The sequence below is a fragment of the Scophthalmus maximus genome, chromosome 13, assembly GCF_022379125.1.
Source record: "Scophthalmus maximus strain ysfricsl-2021 chromosome 13, ASM2237912v1, whole genome shotgun sequence".
NCBI lineage: Eukaryota > Metazoa > Chordata > Actinopteri > Pleuronectiformes > Scophthalmidae > Scophthalmus > Scophthalmus maximus.
The window spans coordinates 8,232,501-8,249,260 of record NC_061527.1 but is presented as its reverse complement, the minus strand read 5'-3'; the positions used below and the strand labels follow the sequence as shown (position 1 = coordinate 8,249,260).

At 41.5% G+C, this 16,760-nt stretch overlaps 1 protein-coding gene across 9 annotated transcripts in view; it reads right to left on the bottom strand.

Moving 5' to 3' along the window:
• LOC118318226 (cAMP-specific 3',5'-cyclic phosphodiesterase 4D-like) overlaps positions 1–16,760 on the bottom strand; it is an 81,848-nt gene that overhangs the window by 13,714 nt on the left and 51,374 nt on the right. For 6 of the 9 annotated variants that reach the window (XM_035647678.2, XM_035647677.2, XM_035647679.2 and 3 more), the window contains 6 exons: positions 5,249–5,440; positions 4,424–4,465; positions 3,417–3,453; positions 2,044–2,117; positions 1,911–1,960; positions 1,249–1,361 (listed from right to left, as the gene is read on the bottom strand). In XM_035647678.2, the coding sequence (XP_035503571.1) occupies positions 1,249–1,361; positions 1,911–1,960; positions 2,044–2,117; positions 3,417–3,453; positions 4,424–4,465; positions 5,249–5,440 (508 nt within the window). Of the gene's footprint in view, positions 1–1,248; positions 1,362–1,910; positions 1,983–2,043; positions 2,118–3,416; positions 3,454–4,423; positions 4,466–5,248; positions 5,441–16,760 lie in introns of those variants that run through there. The other 3 variants (XM_047336606.1, XM_035647681.2, XM_035647687.2) reach the window with 2 other exon arrangements.

The following is a 16,760-nucleotide window of genomic DNA, read 5'->3' as shown; positions in this document are numbered from 1 at the left end:
GGCCATGATCACAATGCAGCTGGATTTGTCATAAAATCGAATTTTCCTCTCATACCTGATTAAGATTTTTATGTTTTTTTAACAAGTGGGAGCAGGAATAAGTGGCATGAACTTTGAAAATTTCCAATGCTGAACATGTGACATTTTTATACAAAACAACTTATAACTGAGGGACAACACAGTGGTTTCAGAACAACTGGAATCCTCAAAGTAAGTTCTAAGTGCTAAAATCTGTTCAATAAATCCATTTTTAGACATGAATTCCAGTAAATGTGAGGAAAATTGTTTGCCTTTCACATATGAGGAACGCAGTCAGACGCTTTCAAAGCAACAGGGACATTTGTAGAACAATGTTTGTGGTATCTCTGTAGAGCATGTGGAAAGCAGGACATGATGATAATTCCGCGGCAGAAAGCAGCGTTTCTGTTTACAGTCATCGACAACATTTTACTGCTCTTTCTCATATGGGCTCACTCAACCATTTCCCGGGAATGTTACTAGGGAGCTGGCAAGATAATTCTGGAAAATTGTCTGGAGCAACATTTGCTCCAGACACGGAGAGGACGTGCTCGCCTAACACCTCTTAAGTCTCGAAGACGACTACGATTTCCTTTTGTGTAGGTATGACAATGACAGAAAACATTCCTTGTAGGAACACAGTTGCCGAGAAGGAACATAAGCTGATATGACTGAGTTCAAGTAGATGGGTGCAGACCCGGAAATCACTCTGTAGAGGAGTATTGGTGACTTGAATTTGACTCAGGCGGCCATGGTTGACCAATGGATGTTGATGAGTGGCAGAATGACATTGAAGACCTGTACGGGTTTCGCTGTGCATGATGGGAGGCCTAACAGAATTAGCAGTGATAAGAAAAGTCATAATTGAACACAAGGAAGTTGTGTATATTGCATGTATTGAACGGCTGCAAGCTCGTTCATGCTCCTCTGCTGCCCCAAAACCTGCAACTAGCTGCTGAACCTTGCCTTGAAAATGGGCTTTTTTCAAGCTTTAGTGCATACAGATCTGAAAAAGTCCCCCTACTTTTTCAAGCCAAATGTTGTATGAAAGAAAATCAGGTTTTATCCACCTAATTGTGAAACACTTTATGGCAGCATCTCATTGGATAAACCATCTGGCTCGAAAACCTAACTCAAACACAGCTCTTTAGATCCATAATGTTTGGAGACAACTTCACAGACCTACTGAGCTTCCTCAAAGAGTCTGTATGAGGTTGAAGGAGTTCTCACCTTATTGGATGCCATCTCACTGACAGAGTCTCTCGTCTGCAGCGTCTCCAGCTGGTCCAAACACCAGTCCAGCTCTTCCAGTGTCTCCATCGCCAGCTTCTGGTAAGGCTCCTCTGTAAGGTCAGGGGTCACACAAACAAAGGTCAGGGACTAGCTCAAGCCTATATAACCATAACCCTGCTGTACTTAAAAAAACAAACACTCGCAGCTACACTATGCGAGAATGAGCAGAAATTGTAAGATTTCATCTTCGAGTAAGATTAAATCTTTGACAAACATTTCTTAAGTTAAAGTCCGTATAAGAATTAATTATTATATAATATTTGGACTTTTTTGGGACCTAAAGTGTTTCCCAAGAGTCTTCATGTTGGAAATTTGAACAAAGGACTGGAAAACTACAGTCCAATATCAACACAGCCATTTCAGACCCTCATGTAAAGCCTAATTTTATATCATCCTGTCTTAAAAAACATTCATATTTACAGCTGCCCTGTGACAGGGTTAGATCTATTATAGTTTGATGCTGTAAAGCTACACACTGAGACTCTTTTACCATATAACCACAAGAAAAACAAAAGAAGGCGATTATGGCTAAAGACAACAAGTTCCATCCCCGTGTGAATTCCCTGAGTGTCACACCATACAGTGACGTGAATACTAACCTGCGAGACATGGCTTACACATGGACGGCTGGTTGCTGCTTGACGGCCGCCTGGAACAGGGAACAGATGAGGCTTTAGCAAAATAACAAGAAAACAACGAGTTAGTCATCCACTTTGTATTTGCCACTCTTACTTGTTTGCCACACGATCTTGCAGATGTGTCAGAACAGCAAAGTTACTTCGCACTGTTCGCAGACTGGCAAGAACCTAAAAGAGAGAAACATTTGGTTGTGAGACCAGATTTGGGTAGAAACATGTGACGCACGTTCCCGCTCGAGAAATAAGATGTATTCTTCGTACTCATTCCTCACTTTTAGAAGAAGTTTCTCTAGAGCAAGCACAATTGAGATTTGCTTTGACTAGAGGCATAGACACCACTTTGATGGAATCAGCCAGTTAATACTGAAGAACTATGCAGTCACAGTGATTGCAGCCTTCCTGATATGTGCACGTAAATATACAAAATTATGTTGTGACCCAACACTTCTGTTGGTGCATTATGGGAATATTTAAGACTTGAGGCTATTCAATGTGGTAAAAGAGTATACAATTACATAATCTAAATTAATTAATTCAGGTTAATTTTTTGCAGCAAAATGGAAAACTTTAATTGTAAAATAACAGAAAAGGTGATTTACAAAATACTTTGCACTTACATACAATGTATACTAGTCAATTTTCACGGATACTGCTATTTGAGTGGGGTCATCATATCAATCTAGTTTACAAACTTTTGGTGTAAAAGATTGGGTATACTAAAACTCATGCATCGGTCAGCTGATGTAAAACACAGATGAACCTGTTTTTTCTAAATGTGGGTCAAAGCTGCTTTCTGTGACTATTAGTTTGCAATGTACACAGATTTTGTAACAGGCCAACACTGGTGACAAGTTAAGACTCAGAACAAGCTGTTCAGTACAAAGAGAGTGTGCGTGGGTGTTTTCTATGAAAAATGATCCATTTTCCTTTTTTTCAAACTGGTGAGTAAGGGAGCCATGTAGATTGTCTGGACAGACTCACACCAACCATCCGACGGTATTAGTTTGTCCCTTGAAACAACAAGTGCTCAACGTGAAAGCCAATAACGGCTGCCAGATGATGAATACAGAAGAGCAGAGAACGGCCAGTGGCCTTCCATGGGATTAATCTGTCTCTCCACCGTTTTTGGAAACATCCATGGAAATATCTAGTGCTTTAACGGAAATCCATGTGGGGGTCCTCACTTTGTTTGGGCAGGTCTTACAGGAGTTATTGTTCTGTGGTATTAGAACATGTATAAAGTACACTCCGTAATATTGTCTTAATGATATTCCCGTGATAATCAATATTCTGTATGAAGAGAGAGACTTGCAAACATCTGCTACACCTTGTTTCTTGCCACTTACCACATGATCTAATGTTTTTATCATTCAGAGTTATCACAGTTCTATAAAGAATAGAATAGAAAACCCCTGGTCTTACAGAAAAAGCCCCGTGTGTTGGAGTACAGGAGTAAATGCTACTGACCTGTGCAAAAGGAGTCACTATCATGTCTTCTCCATGCCTGTAAAAACCACAGACAAATATCTTGTGACAAAGTACAGACATGAAGCTGAGTGGCTCAGAAAAGAATTCCAGATTCAAAAACAAAAACGCACATAATAATACAACAACAACAAATAACTTTTTTGTTATCAGGATCCAAATGAGGACAGTGTAGGAATATTACAGTTGGCTGGTTGATCACAAATATCAGAGTGGATACAGGGAAAGGAGAATTTTTTTTAGTTGCACAACTATTTCTTGGAGGCACAGATGCAGATTAGAGTTAAACCTCAGTGGGTCAGAACCATAGATTTACTGCTGCAAACAAGTTTAACTATGACTATTTGAAAAGTTTAGTGTCGGTAAGAAAGCACGAAAACATTAAACAAACCCTAATACTGGTTAATGCAAGAAAACATTTATCAATATTGCATCCACCCAGCGAGGTTTAATGGAACCAATCTCAACCCCACATTTAGTGATTTTCTTAGTATTCACTTCAAAGAAAATTACTCATGACTTTAATTACTATTATGGGAGGGTCAAAAATCCATTAATGCAGATTAAATGTTCCTCTTGCCGAAGGCCTCCAAGAGATATATTGGAACAATTAGAACTGTGTGCAGGTGAGAGCAGTGTTCATGCATTGGGTGCTGGGAAAGCCAACTGTTGGTGAGGCACAGCTCTCTGGAAGCTCTGGTCATGACATGCACCTTATAACCATTCAGGTAAATCCATGCTGCCAGTGAGAAGTACAGCGTCAGACTGTACATCCCTGCCCAGCAAACATTTCAGCATTGAATAATTACAGTTGACTGTGGCTGGGATTGTTTTGCAGCTTTTTGCAGTTGAGCGTCCCCGTTGTGTTCTCAAGGATGTGCTCAGGGAAAGGTGAGGGATGTGGGGGAAGATGTGGGTTTGACTCATAACAACTCGACAGTGCAAAGAGAAAGACAGAAAGTCACAGCAGCCTTCACACTTTGTCTCACCGAGGCAGCCAATTGACTTCCCAATGCTTCAATCCCTCCTCCCTTCAAAACAAAGGAGGAACAGCTATTGGTGGCGGAAGCCCCATTTCCACTTTGGCTTCAAAGATACTGCTGGCTGCACGGAGAAATCTTTAGCTGTATAAACTAGATGAAAACTAGTTCTGATCTTATAAGTTTTAGTTTTGGCTTTTGTTGGACATCCCAACCAAATTTGTTGCTCTGCAGTTCACACTGACAAACAAGCTCTGCCACCAGAAGTCTCTTTAAAGTCAGATGCCATAAATGCACTTTTTAGAGAATCAGGACCGTGAGTGGGTAAATACAAAGAAAAAATATCCTTTCCTTAATAACAATAATGTAGCTGTAGTGGAACAATGAGATCATGAGATCTGATACTGAACATAATTACTATAAATATGAATCAAACGATTAAATGAAATCTATTTCACCGAATAGATTAATATTCTATTATTATGAATATTATAATTTGATAAGAATATTTCTTCTTCAGACAAAACTGTGACAATTTGATACTGTTGAGTGACTTTGGAAACATGGAGATCAAGTGATCTGTTGGTATCAAGCACCTACAATAAAAAAAATAACCTTATAGAATCATATTTAACCATCAGATTATCATTGTCTTTCATGTATTTCATCATCTGCTGTAATCAGAAAGTTTTTTCTGGAGGAGCAGGGGGCCTTTGCATTTCATCATGTGACTCAGAAACAGAGTATAAAATTCAGCATGTTACAAGTAGAGGCTAAAGGCTGGTTGGTGTCTTGGTGTTGAAATAACAGAGACAGTATCTCTAGAGCACTCACAGGTCGCTGGCAGTGGAGGAGTTGCGGGACATGGTTTTGGGCGAGAGGTCGAAGTCCGAGTCGGAGCGGTAGAGGAAAGATTCGCGTCGCTGACTGTGGGGGAAGTTGGCCTGAAGTACCAGACCAGAACTCGGGCTAGTCTGAGAGTCCAGTGGACTGCGACCCACCGACAAGCCATTCTCCACATCAAAACTACAGAGAGAGAGAGAGAGAAAGAAGAAGAAATACTTAAATACCATTGATACTGTTACTTTCTTCTCCTCTTGTTAATTCAACACTCACAAACATTTTCTATCACTTCATCAATTATTTTGTGTTGTCTGAAAAAGGATACCTGGATACATTCTTTACAGTGCCTTCACAAATAATGCAACTTTGGATTGCTCTCCTATTTCTGCTGCTGTTATTAACAGAACTGCTCTTACTGTATGGAATCTAGCATTAATGCTACGACACACAATGAGGAAAAGTGTATTTAAGGAGGCTAAAATGCACCACGATTAAAAAAAGCCATAAAAAGAGGTATAGAAAGATTAAAGCACAGCACAGTAAAAACAAGTTTTATTAGACAACTTTGGAACTTTTCATTGAGGATACAGTGCAATATTGACAAGGGTCGAGTGTTAATAGCTCCCATAAAAGCTATTGTGGAAAGGTGGTGATAATTTTTGGTTTGAACAAAACATGCCTGTAAGAAATCAGCATTGCATCCAAACCCAAATAATGTGATACAATAAAACCCACTGTAGCTCAGGCAGCTGCTGCTGAGGTACATATCATGACACGGAGAAGAGAGAAAGACAAGATATGATGAGCATACTGTAAGTCTGCATGAAAAAAAAAAATGGATTCAGTCCAACAGAATCACAGTTAGACTTGGCCCTGTTTTAATCCCATTGAATTCCATCCAGTCGTGATGAGGTCAGCCTGCAGGTTCTGAAGAGCCAAAATACAGAAAGATGAACTTGGCCTTTAGTTTTGCTCGAGCATATAGTGGAGAGTTAAGCTTATCGACAAATGATTTGCAGCCTCACCGTGTTCCACATTCCCTCAGTTGAGCTGTGACTTGCACAAGGACTCACTGGCTCCACTGGTCACAGTTCAGACTGCTGCATGAAAACCAGCGACCTTTACCGCTGCAACCATTCAATACTTCTTTTTTTACCTAAATTCTTCCGCAAATAAAAGTCTTCTCCACTATTGGATTATAAGTGAATTTCATGATTAGAGTGACACTTTATGGGGATATTCATTTTCATCAATTACATCTATTCTCAGCCATGTTAAGCCACCAGCACCAGCAGAGCACGTTTGCCGCTGTGTCTATTTCTAGCCTTGGCCTGTCTCCGCTGCTCCGGCAGTAGTGGTGCCTGATAAATGAAAGATGGCCATTATGCAATCGATGCTGAATGAAACGGACCCGATTCACAGAAGCCGAGAGGGAGACGGGAGAGATGAGGGGGAGTGAGAGGAGGGGGAGATCGGGAAGGCTGTATCCAACACAGTGATGCAGCTCCGCATCTCGCACCTGATTGGTGTGACAGGTCGGAGAGAGGCAGGGCTGCAGCAGGGCTTACCTCAGTGATGACAACACCCCCCCCCCCCCACCACACACACCTCACCCATCCCAATTTTACACCCCAGCCTCCCTCTGGCTCAGTGTAGTCAGCCGTGACGAGGCTCCATCAGAGGAGACCAGTGACGTCAGAAGCTAAAAATAGATCCTCCTGCTGCCAGTAAAGAGGGGAACTAGGAGGCTTATGACAGAGCCTACGTAGATACACCCCCCACCCCCCAACCCCGGCGGGGTACAGACGATTGCTTCTCATGAATACATTTATGATGGATTTTAATTTTTTTGGAGGTATAAAAAAACGAGTCCTTTTTTTTTTAAACCTCTATCCTTATCCTCTATTTCGTCTTTTTATCTTTTATTCTGGCCGAGCAGGTAGGGTGTTGTAGCATGTTGCTCAAGGACATTTTGACACTTCTAAGGCCAATGCCTAGATTTAACATGATCAGGTCTCGGCTGGTACCAAGTCACATCCTTACAATTAAAAAAGAAATCTTTAAGTAATAAATATGTAAAAGTAAATATGGTTTATTGTGAATTTAACACGATTCCCTCGTTAAATGCTGAACAACCTCACATTTAATAGATTATTATACAGAGTGTCAGTCAGTATATATGTTTTATGGATCTGCCATATCAGTAAAATTTAAATCACTTTTTCTTTTCCCTCAGCTTTTTCTCATCCTTGTGGAAAACACTGAGAAAAGGAAAGATGCACCATAATGAGACACAAAATCTTTCCCCTGAACTTGAGACATAAACTTTGACCTACCACATCTGTCCATCGGAAACCATATTTAAATGGCAAATATATATATCTAAAAACATGTAAGGTTCAATTGAAATGAGATTTTCAAATATTTTGAGTGTTCATCTTTGTGTCTCCACGACATCGTAGCTGGACAAGACTGACTGGATGATACTGATGTTTAATCAACTCAGCATATCAGATTCATAACCAGTGATTCACATGAAGGTGGCTGACGACAGCTGACTAAACACAAACTATGACGAAGTAAATTGCCTCTGATGTCTGTGCGAGAGGCAGGTAAAGTGTTTTTCTGTTGTCTTTGTGGAAAAAAACACCTCTGTGATTATTGTTTTGAACAGATTCATAATGTTACGTTTTACACTCCACAAACTCAAAATCACTCTTGAGCTTTTCAGCAGATGTGATTCACTGCAGCTCATCAGTGCGACAACAGGCTTCTCAGAGGGAGACAGCGCCCTCTGCTGAGCAAAATTATGAAACTGCGTCCCCTGTCACTGGAAGTGTCTGTTCTGTATTTAATACAGCAGAACATTATTTGTACATAATAAATAAAAACAATAATAATAAACACAGCCTCACCTTTCTTGTTCTGAAATTACTTTTAAATAACAATCCATATCTAATTTAACTAATATTAATTTGATTTATTTGTGTCTAGATGTAGTTGAGACAAGCCACTCAGCTCTTTCTTTTATTCTACTGATTTTTTTGCATTCCAATTTTACATCCCCTCAGGAAGTAGCCAACAATCCAACAAAGCCAAATAAATCTGATAAAATATTTAGACCATGCTGACACTAACAGACCTTTACAACGACTTTGTCTGTTGATGTAGAACTTAAACTGATAAATGATCACCGCCTTTCTAAAATTGGCACGATTTGTTTTGCCGCTGCTTCTGTAACTGGGTAAGAAAAGACATTCTCCCTTCAAACAGGCAGGCTGACATCTTGTTCAGTGGCAGCATACATAACAAGTTGACCTTGGTCCGCCTCCTGCCTCCAGCATTGTTCTCCATTTCTCTGACGTAAATGACGGCTCCCTTTTCTCTCTTTAACTGTTTTACTAAACTTTTTCTCACACACATCCCTTAACACCCAAATCTTAACCTCCAGCTTTTGTTCACAGGATGTTTAGCTTTGCGTTTTCAGCAACCGAACTGAAGAGGAGGACTCCTTTTATCCTGAAATCAGATAAAGCAAGCTGTGATTTTTAAAAAGTGGTGAAGCTTCTCTTTCATCCGGATAAGTGTTTGTATATTTGTTGTGGTGATGAGACTGAATTGGTTTAACAGTGTTGAGAGAAGTAGCCCGATCGCTTGATTAGGCAACGGACAGAAAATGAATCGTCAACTATTTTGACACATGAGATGTCGTTAAAGTTATGAGGGACAAATATTAACCTCAAAGTTATCTTGATATCTAATCAGGTTTTCAGACAAAACATGCAACTGTGTCACAATTACTGTGGAGGTGATTGTCTGTTTTTAATCAGTACCAAATGCTACTCGAGGGATTAACAGACAGTGAACGTTTTCAGATACAGAAACTGTGTTAACCTGAAAATGTCTCAGAGGAAACGCTTCCTCATTGAACAAGATGCAGAACATGCCAATGCCAAAGAGTACTTGAGATAGTAGCGGACCTCATATAATCCATATAAAAAATGTTTCTACAAAAACAGTTTCAGTCTGGGAAATGACGAGTGCAATCGCTTCCAGTTATCGCTTGTGCGTGCATGTTTGAGTTGTGCACATGGGAACCAGGGCCGAGGGATTTGGGGAACTTTTTTGTTATGTATGTGAGAGTGATACAGAAAACAACCATCAAGGCCAGATGTTATTTGATGGGAGATGACACAGGACAGGGGTCAAAAGTCAACCCACACACACATACGCACATGCTCCCTCCTGTTTTCTTTCCTTGTAGCGTGGGAATTGGCCGAGGGGCCTCAAACATCACACCAGGAAGGAGGCGAGAGGTGAGAGGAGGAAAACAGGCCAGCGAGCGCTTTATGAATGTGCGCGTGTGTGTGTGTGTGTGTAAATCACTCACAAGACGTAAAGAGAAGAGTTCAGAGCTTAAAGCTAATGATTTAAAATAATTTGAAATAAAACTGCAGTGTAAGGCATTTGCAGACGGACATTAGGCGATGCCTTTGTGTGTGTTTGTGCGACTGAGAAAATCCAGGGAGTAAAGATGGTTTGTTTGTTTTGCACCTCGAGTCTGTTGTACATCTGATGCGAAAGCTCCAGAAAAACACAGCCTCCTCCTTTCACCCTGCCAAGCAGTGTGTGTGTGTGAGTGTGTGTGTGTGAGTGTGTGTGTGTGTGTGTGTGTGTGTGTGTGTGAAACCAATTGGCCAGTCTTCATTAGCCCCAAGGGCTGTATGAGGGTTAAGACTTGGTTGCAGCAGGATTAAGGGTAGAGTTACTGTAGGTTAAGGTCATATCATATCATATCGTAATTATCTAATTTCACGTAGAAATTTGTAACTCCTCCTTTGGTAGATATGACAGCTTCCAGATACCTTTTGTAAGAGCCCAAGAGTCTATTCTTTGTATTTTTGATCTCCTTCTTCACCCAGTCCTTCTGTAGATCCCTTGAGGTTTTGAGATATTTTTCAGTGAAGTTCATGTCAGAGGACTTTGAGGACTGTTCCAAAAGATTGTTATCTTTGGATCATTGTCCTGTTGTTGAAGTGAGTCTTGTGTCAGTTTCGCTTTCGTGACGGACTGCAGGAAATTAACTGCCAAATAGGATCCATTCTTCAGTTTCCTGTACCTCAGCCCTAAAAGCAGATTATTTCCACCCCAGTGATTGAGTTGGGACTAACTTGGTAGGGTTCCAAAACTTTTGCGCATATCACAAAAAACGTTCTTCTTTTTTTTTAAGTTACTGTAATAAAAGGTAACGGTGATTAATTTGAAGAAATAGTTTCAAATGCATTTGAATCCAGTTTGCCGCAGGGGTTGCTTTTACTTCTTATCACTTCAAAAATGTATAAAATATGTATTTTTTTTAATGATTCTGTGTTTTAAGTTTAAGTTTTTTGTTTCCATAGAGCCACATCTCTGATGATGAACTGCCGCTCAAACTGGCAGCCACAACATTTTAGAGCTGATTGATCAGTTCAAACACGTCTGGCAGACTGTTTGAATGGGTGACAGGTAACATGGGTTAAGGTATCACCATCTTTTGACCTAAGAATACCAATAGGAGAAATTTTCAAGTTTCTGCTTTGTCTGACGACCACAGAAAACTTCTGGAAAAAGCAACCAGCTGCTTCTTTGTGAAGCTGATGAATGAAAAGGGTATTAGTTCAGAAAGTGTCAATGAAGAAACGCAGAAATCATCAAGAATCTTGATGAGCCGTGAACAAGAAACCAGAAAATGATACTCAGAGAAATTGTTAGGCACAGCGAAAACACTGGAGCCAATCCCAGCTGATGGGAGGCGGGGGTAGACACTTGACAGGTCACCAGCATATCCCTGTCCCAGCATACTCATTCACAGCTATACGTCTCTAATCAACCTAACTTTAAATGTCTTAGGACCGTGGGAAGAAGCCCACACAGGCACAGACAAAGGCCCCTGGCCACCTGGCGGTTTTGAACCAGCAAAAAAAAAAAACAGCACAGCTCTTGCTGTGTACAGTAGAGACAGTGCTCACCCACTGCATCAGCACGCTGCTCCGAAACACACCACTATGTGGATAATGTTATCAATCCATAACATTTCACAAGATAAAGGCCAAAAGATAAAAAGATGGTGGTTTTACCACCTTTAGTCAAAGACAGTTGAAAACTCGCTCGCATTTGATCAAAAAATACGGACGTGTGTCATTCACCCTGCCTCATCGTCAGATCTGCTCTTTGGAAAAACAATTTGATTGGATGGACTCGGCCGCTGTTGTATATACAGCACTGACACTGAGAGCCACGCCTCCATGAAGTGACAGTTGCTCTTTCCGTCCAACCTGACCGGCCACTGTGGATCGCTGTCCAAACAGCACACTCTCTGTGTCCAACATCAACATCTGATCTCAGAGCAGCTCATGTCCCTCTAAATATAGCCAAGGGGAGGAGAAGGTTGCACCGAGTCAAGCCAGCTGCTGTGTTTATTATTTTTTTGGTGTGACCTTTGACCTACAGGCAGAGGAAGAGACTCTTGCCTTTGAAAACAGCAGACCTCCGTTTCGATTGCTGTCAGGAGACAGAATGGCAAAGGGAAGCGAAGGATAAACATTTTATACACACTGAAGATCAGTTGTGTGCTTGGCATTTCAACATCTCGTCTTATCAAACAGCTCAGCACAAGTAATGGAAATGAGCATTAATGTCACAGCAGCAGAATCTTTTTCATTATTGATCAACCAAATAATCTTTCTACAATCAATCCAGCAATTGTTTAGACTAACAAATGTCAGAAACTAGAGAAAAACACTGTTCACATGTTCCTCAGAGTCCATGTTGACATCTTTACATGTTCTTGTATTTTTTGATCAGCAGCTATTTCACTTTAAACTATTATCAAAGCACTTTGTTGATCTCTCTTGATCAACTAAATGATAAATAGTATACCGTGTTTTCAACACTAGATTCATCATTATTTGTCCTGTATATGTTGTCAACCTTCTACATTGCTGCCTTGCCTTTCCCTTCAGGTTTACCTTCTGATGACACAGAGCATGACCTTTCTGCTTTTGCTTTTTTCATCTACTGCAGCTACAGAATAGATTGCAGCAATCTAAAATGAGTGTTCCTGTAGCAAGAAGTACCTCAGAAGTAGTTTGCAGTACTTTTTTTCACATTTTCACAAATTGTTCGGGGAATAATGCATTGATCTTAATGAAAAAAAAAAAAACTGGTATTATTAGGGGATTGATGTCTAAGTGTGTGCAAATTGGTGCGGCTTGATGGAATATAAGGGGGCGGTTGGGTACGATTCAGTCATGGAACTGTACAAATGTGTAGTTGAAATCAAATCCAAGGCCGAATCTGAACAAGGGTGTGATCTGACACTTGAGGAAAGAGGAGGCGGCTGGTTGTGATCCCATCACAAGGTGGTCTCTAGTTAGAAACTGATCTGCCTCTTGTCTTGGGATGAGTTTGGATGTTGTCCAGAACTAACAGTGATTCATTGTCTGGCGAAAGATATTTTGGCAGGACAGTCCTTTGCTGTCTGTATTTGAACTTTGGTGCTACAGCTAAACAACGACATGTCTATTCAACAAACCTATGAAAATAACAAAGGCCTTTATAGAAGCCCGGCCGTTTAATTTTGAATGTGACTGGTGCAGTGCTGTAGTGGTTAATTTTTTTGGAGTCCAGGGCGCCTCAAAGGTTGATTCACTCTCTGGACGGGTATTGATCGTGGAGTCTATGTTCAGTGATTAGCTCTGTCCCTCCAGCCGGGGGAGAAATCCATACAGTCGCTGATCAACATTAACGTCATTAGAAACTGGTTAGAAGCAGTAACACACTGGGCCAGAACCAGCAGAACCACACACACACACACACACACACACACACACACACACACACACACACACACACACACACACACACACACACACAATGTATGATTACAGCCTCAGCAGTAGAGATCTAGATTTGGCTCCAGTATCGACCTGAAAATCGAACAACCTTACATCACATGACAGGCTGGATCAGGACACACACACACACAGACACACACACACACACACACACACACACGTGTCTTTGCCCAGCAACAGGCCATGCGGAGTGTTCCTCTAATCATGTTCATATCGCACTAATTGGCGCCTTTCGGTTTACAGTGATTGAGTCCAGTGGTGAGGCGAGAGTGTGCCACTTCCTCCTTTAATTAGGAGAGGGGAACCCAGGAGCAGCCAATCACATCACCGATCAGTGGGACACGAAAAGATGGAGACAACCGGGGAGGAGTGTTTTCTGTGAATCCTCTATGCCAGTATTTAGGGCGCTTGCGTCATGTAAAGCTTTGAATCCTTCTTATCACCAACCTTAACAATAGTAAGGGATTTTGTTTTGCATGTACATTTTAGTAAGGATGCACCAACACGATACACTTGATTGGTATCTGCCTATGATACCGACCTTACTAACCAGACTAACTATCAGCCGCCACGAGGAGATCAATCCATATCGAGTACATTTTCTTTCTCAATGTCATAAAAACATTCAGTTTATTCTGTTGTCCTCTAAATTCTGTATGTTGCTGTGGTTTTCTTTGGTTTAGTTGGATGGTTGAAGTTCAACATTTCAGAAATCCCTGTTTTTAAGTTACAAATAAATTTGCTGATACCCTAAGCTGACATTAGAATCTGTGGCGGAGGCAAAAAGCTGCATCAGTGTATTCCTGTTTTTTTTCCCTCTTTTTTTTTTTTTTACATATATGCATAAATATATTTTTAGCATAAATAATCCGACATTAGTTTTATACATATAGCACTAGATAATATCATGTATCCTGGATGTATATAGAGAGGATCATTGAAAATACGTGAAGAAGTTTTGTCATTCAAATCTATTCTACTTAAACAATTTCCGCTCCAGCCCTCAGCATTTCCCTACCTGGCATACCGCTGTGTGGGCCTGACGTCTATGGAGGTGATCAGGTTCACCTGTGTCCGACTGTGCAGGAGCGGGCTGCATGTGGACGTCGCGTTTCTTCATTTGTTTGGATGTTACTGTCTAATCCCGCAAGAAAACACTGCAACAGAGCGTCTTTGTGGAGGGTTCATCTGTCCCTGAGCTGATCATCATTCCTGGAGTCACGGAGAAGTCAGGATAACATTCAGGCCATTATTCCAGCAGCGATGTTCAACACGAGTACACACACAGTCACACTTGTCTGCTGACGTCAGTCTTGGTTTTATGGCTGTCACTGAAATGCTGATCGACCAGCGTGCAGGCCTGCAATTACTCCCGGCCTGACACTCACTCGCTGCAGTGCTGCCTTGCCACAAAATAAGAGACTAGAATGCGGAGCATGCTATAAAACATGCCCAAAAGATACGAGCTGAAAACCAGCTGGCCGAGCTCTGCGGACGCAGTGGGATTTCTTCTGAGACATGTTTGTTGTAGGAACAGAGCAAAGTGACTCCTTAGACCCGGAGCAGAGGCGCCCTGCGGTTTGGTGGGTTAAGGCGTCAACTGTGAATTGGCAACGATTTGGGACCAAGTCCAGGGAGCAGCCACTGTCACGTCAATATTTTTTCTGTCAGTCCTCCTCGCCGGGGGTCAACAATTCTTTGTAAGAAGAGTCCAGATGCTGCCGACATGCTAGATTAGAACAGCTGGATATGTCTGTGACATATAATCAGTTACCCAGACACTGTGATTACAAAGCGTTCAGAATGGGAGGTGAGACAGGAGAAGGAAAACTAGCGTGATCTAAGACATTACAGCTGTGGGGAGAACTACATGTGTTAAAAAGACAAGGACTCTGCACGAGCGACTGAATGAGCAGAAGAGTAAAACCGATCACAGCATCACCCGGGAGCGGTTAAACTCAATGTCACGGAGTCAGTTGATGGGAAAAGAAAGACCGAGGAGGACGTTCACATCTGACACCGGAGACCAACAGATACTGTACATACTGTATGAGATCACCTGTTGTCTCATGACCAAAGTACTATACTTTGGTTCATAACACGATAGCAACTAAGCAATCACCATCCACTGATGAAGACTGTGAGATTGAAGATTCTTCAAATTACTAGTAAGAATATATATTTTTCAAACTGTTGAGATATTACACTTTACCTGCCTTTTGGACACAAATTTCCCTCTAGTCACTGCACCAACTTGTGCAATCAATTATTTGTTTTGTCCATAACAATGTCAGAAGATGCTGAGATGGCTGCTATAAGTTCCCACGTCAAAAGATGGTACTTGTGTATCAGAATCAAACAGATTTTTTAAATCAAAGGTGAGAAATAAAAAAAAGGTAATTTCTTCTAATTGCACTCAATCAAATAGGTAAAAACCCCGGGAATATGTGTAGTATGAAGAACAACTTAACCCTGTTGCTGAGGTCTTCTAACGTCTTTGGACCGTTTCTCTATTTGCCAAAAACCCCACCTCCACACTTGCACCATGGAAACACAAGCCAGTGCATTGCATTGACATTTTAATGGCAGTTTCTGTTCCGTCCTTCACACTGGTCCCCGCACGGAGTCAATGAGGATGAACTAAAACAGATGGAGGTGTGGTCTGCGAAGGGAGAGCTCTATCAGCACTCTCAACTATAGCAGCAGGGGGCATAATGAGACACACTAGCTGACTCACTCATGGTGACAATGACTTCTTCACTAGTGTCCTGTCACTAACGTGACTCTTCATTTACACTGTGTGGCAACATGCTGGCGGCCTGGAGCGACCTTTGACCTCATGTCGAGTGAGCTGTGCGTCAGTGTCGGAGTTTGTTGACATGGACTGAGGCCTGAAAGGTGCCGGCCAGCCTGCCGTGACACCGCCAAAGGTCGGCTGTGATTTGTGGACCACTGGGCGAGGGACGGGCTTCGTGCAGCCTCGAAAAGTCAGAGGACACCTGCGTGAAAACTCCACGGGTTTAACTGATCGGGGGCTCAGATGTTGGACTAAATATCAGCCAGTCACTGCCATCCTGACCTCATATGATGGGGGTTCCTGTCTGACCAGAGCCACAGAAAAATAAAAACGACAGCAAAGGTCAAAATCATCATGTGTTGAAAATGTCATGCTTCATTTAAAAGAAGAAATGTATCCTGGAGTTTACTCTGTTCATAGTTGTTGAGAGTCGTTTTCACACAGTTGTGGAAAGTTATTTTACGTTATAGTGAGCTGCAAGTCTGTCCTGTCCTGAAAACAGTTTCCCTTTAGGTCTAAAACAATGAGTACAACGCTGCAAAACAAACTGACTGCGGTCATCATCTACAGCTGAAAAGGGATAATATCTCTTTTAACACACGACCACTTGTTTCACAGTAAAAGCCTTTACGTAAAGAAACATTAATAAGCTTTTACTATGAAACAGCAGCGGAAAATAGCTCTGCTGATTCAGTTGGTCCAGTGGATTGGTTTTACACAAGTGGACTAATAATCTGCTGGCACAAAAACTTAGCCTGAAGCGAAGCCATGGGTGAAAAAAAGAGTATCATATTCTGTTTGAGATACTTTT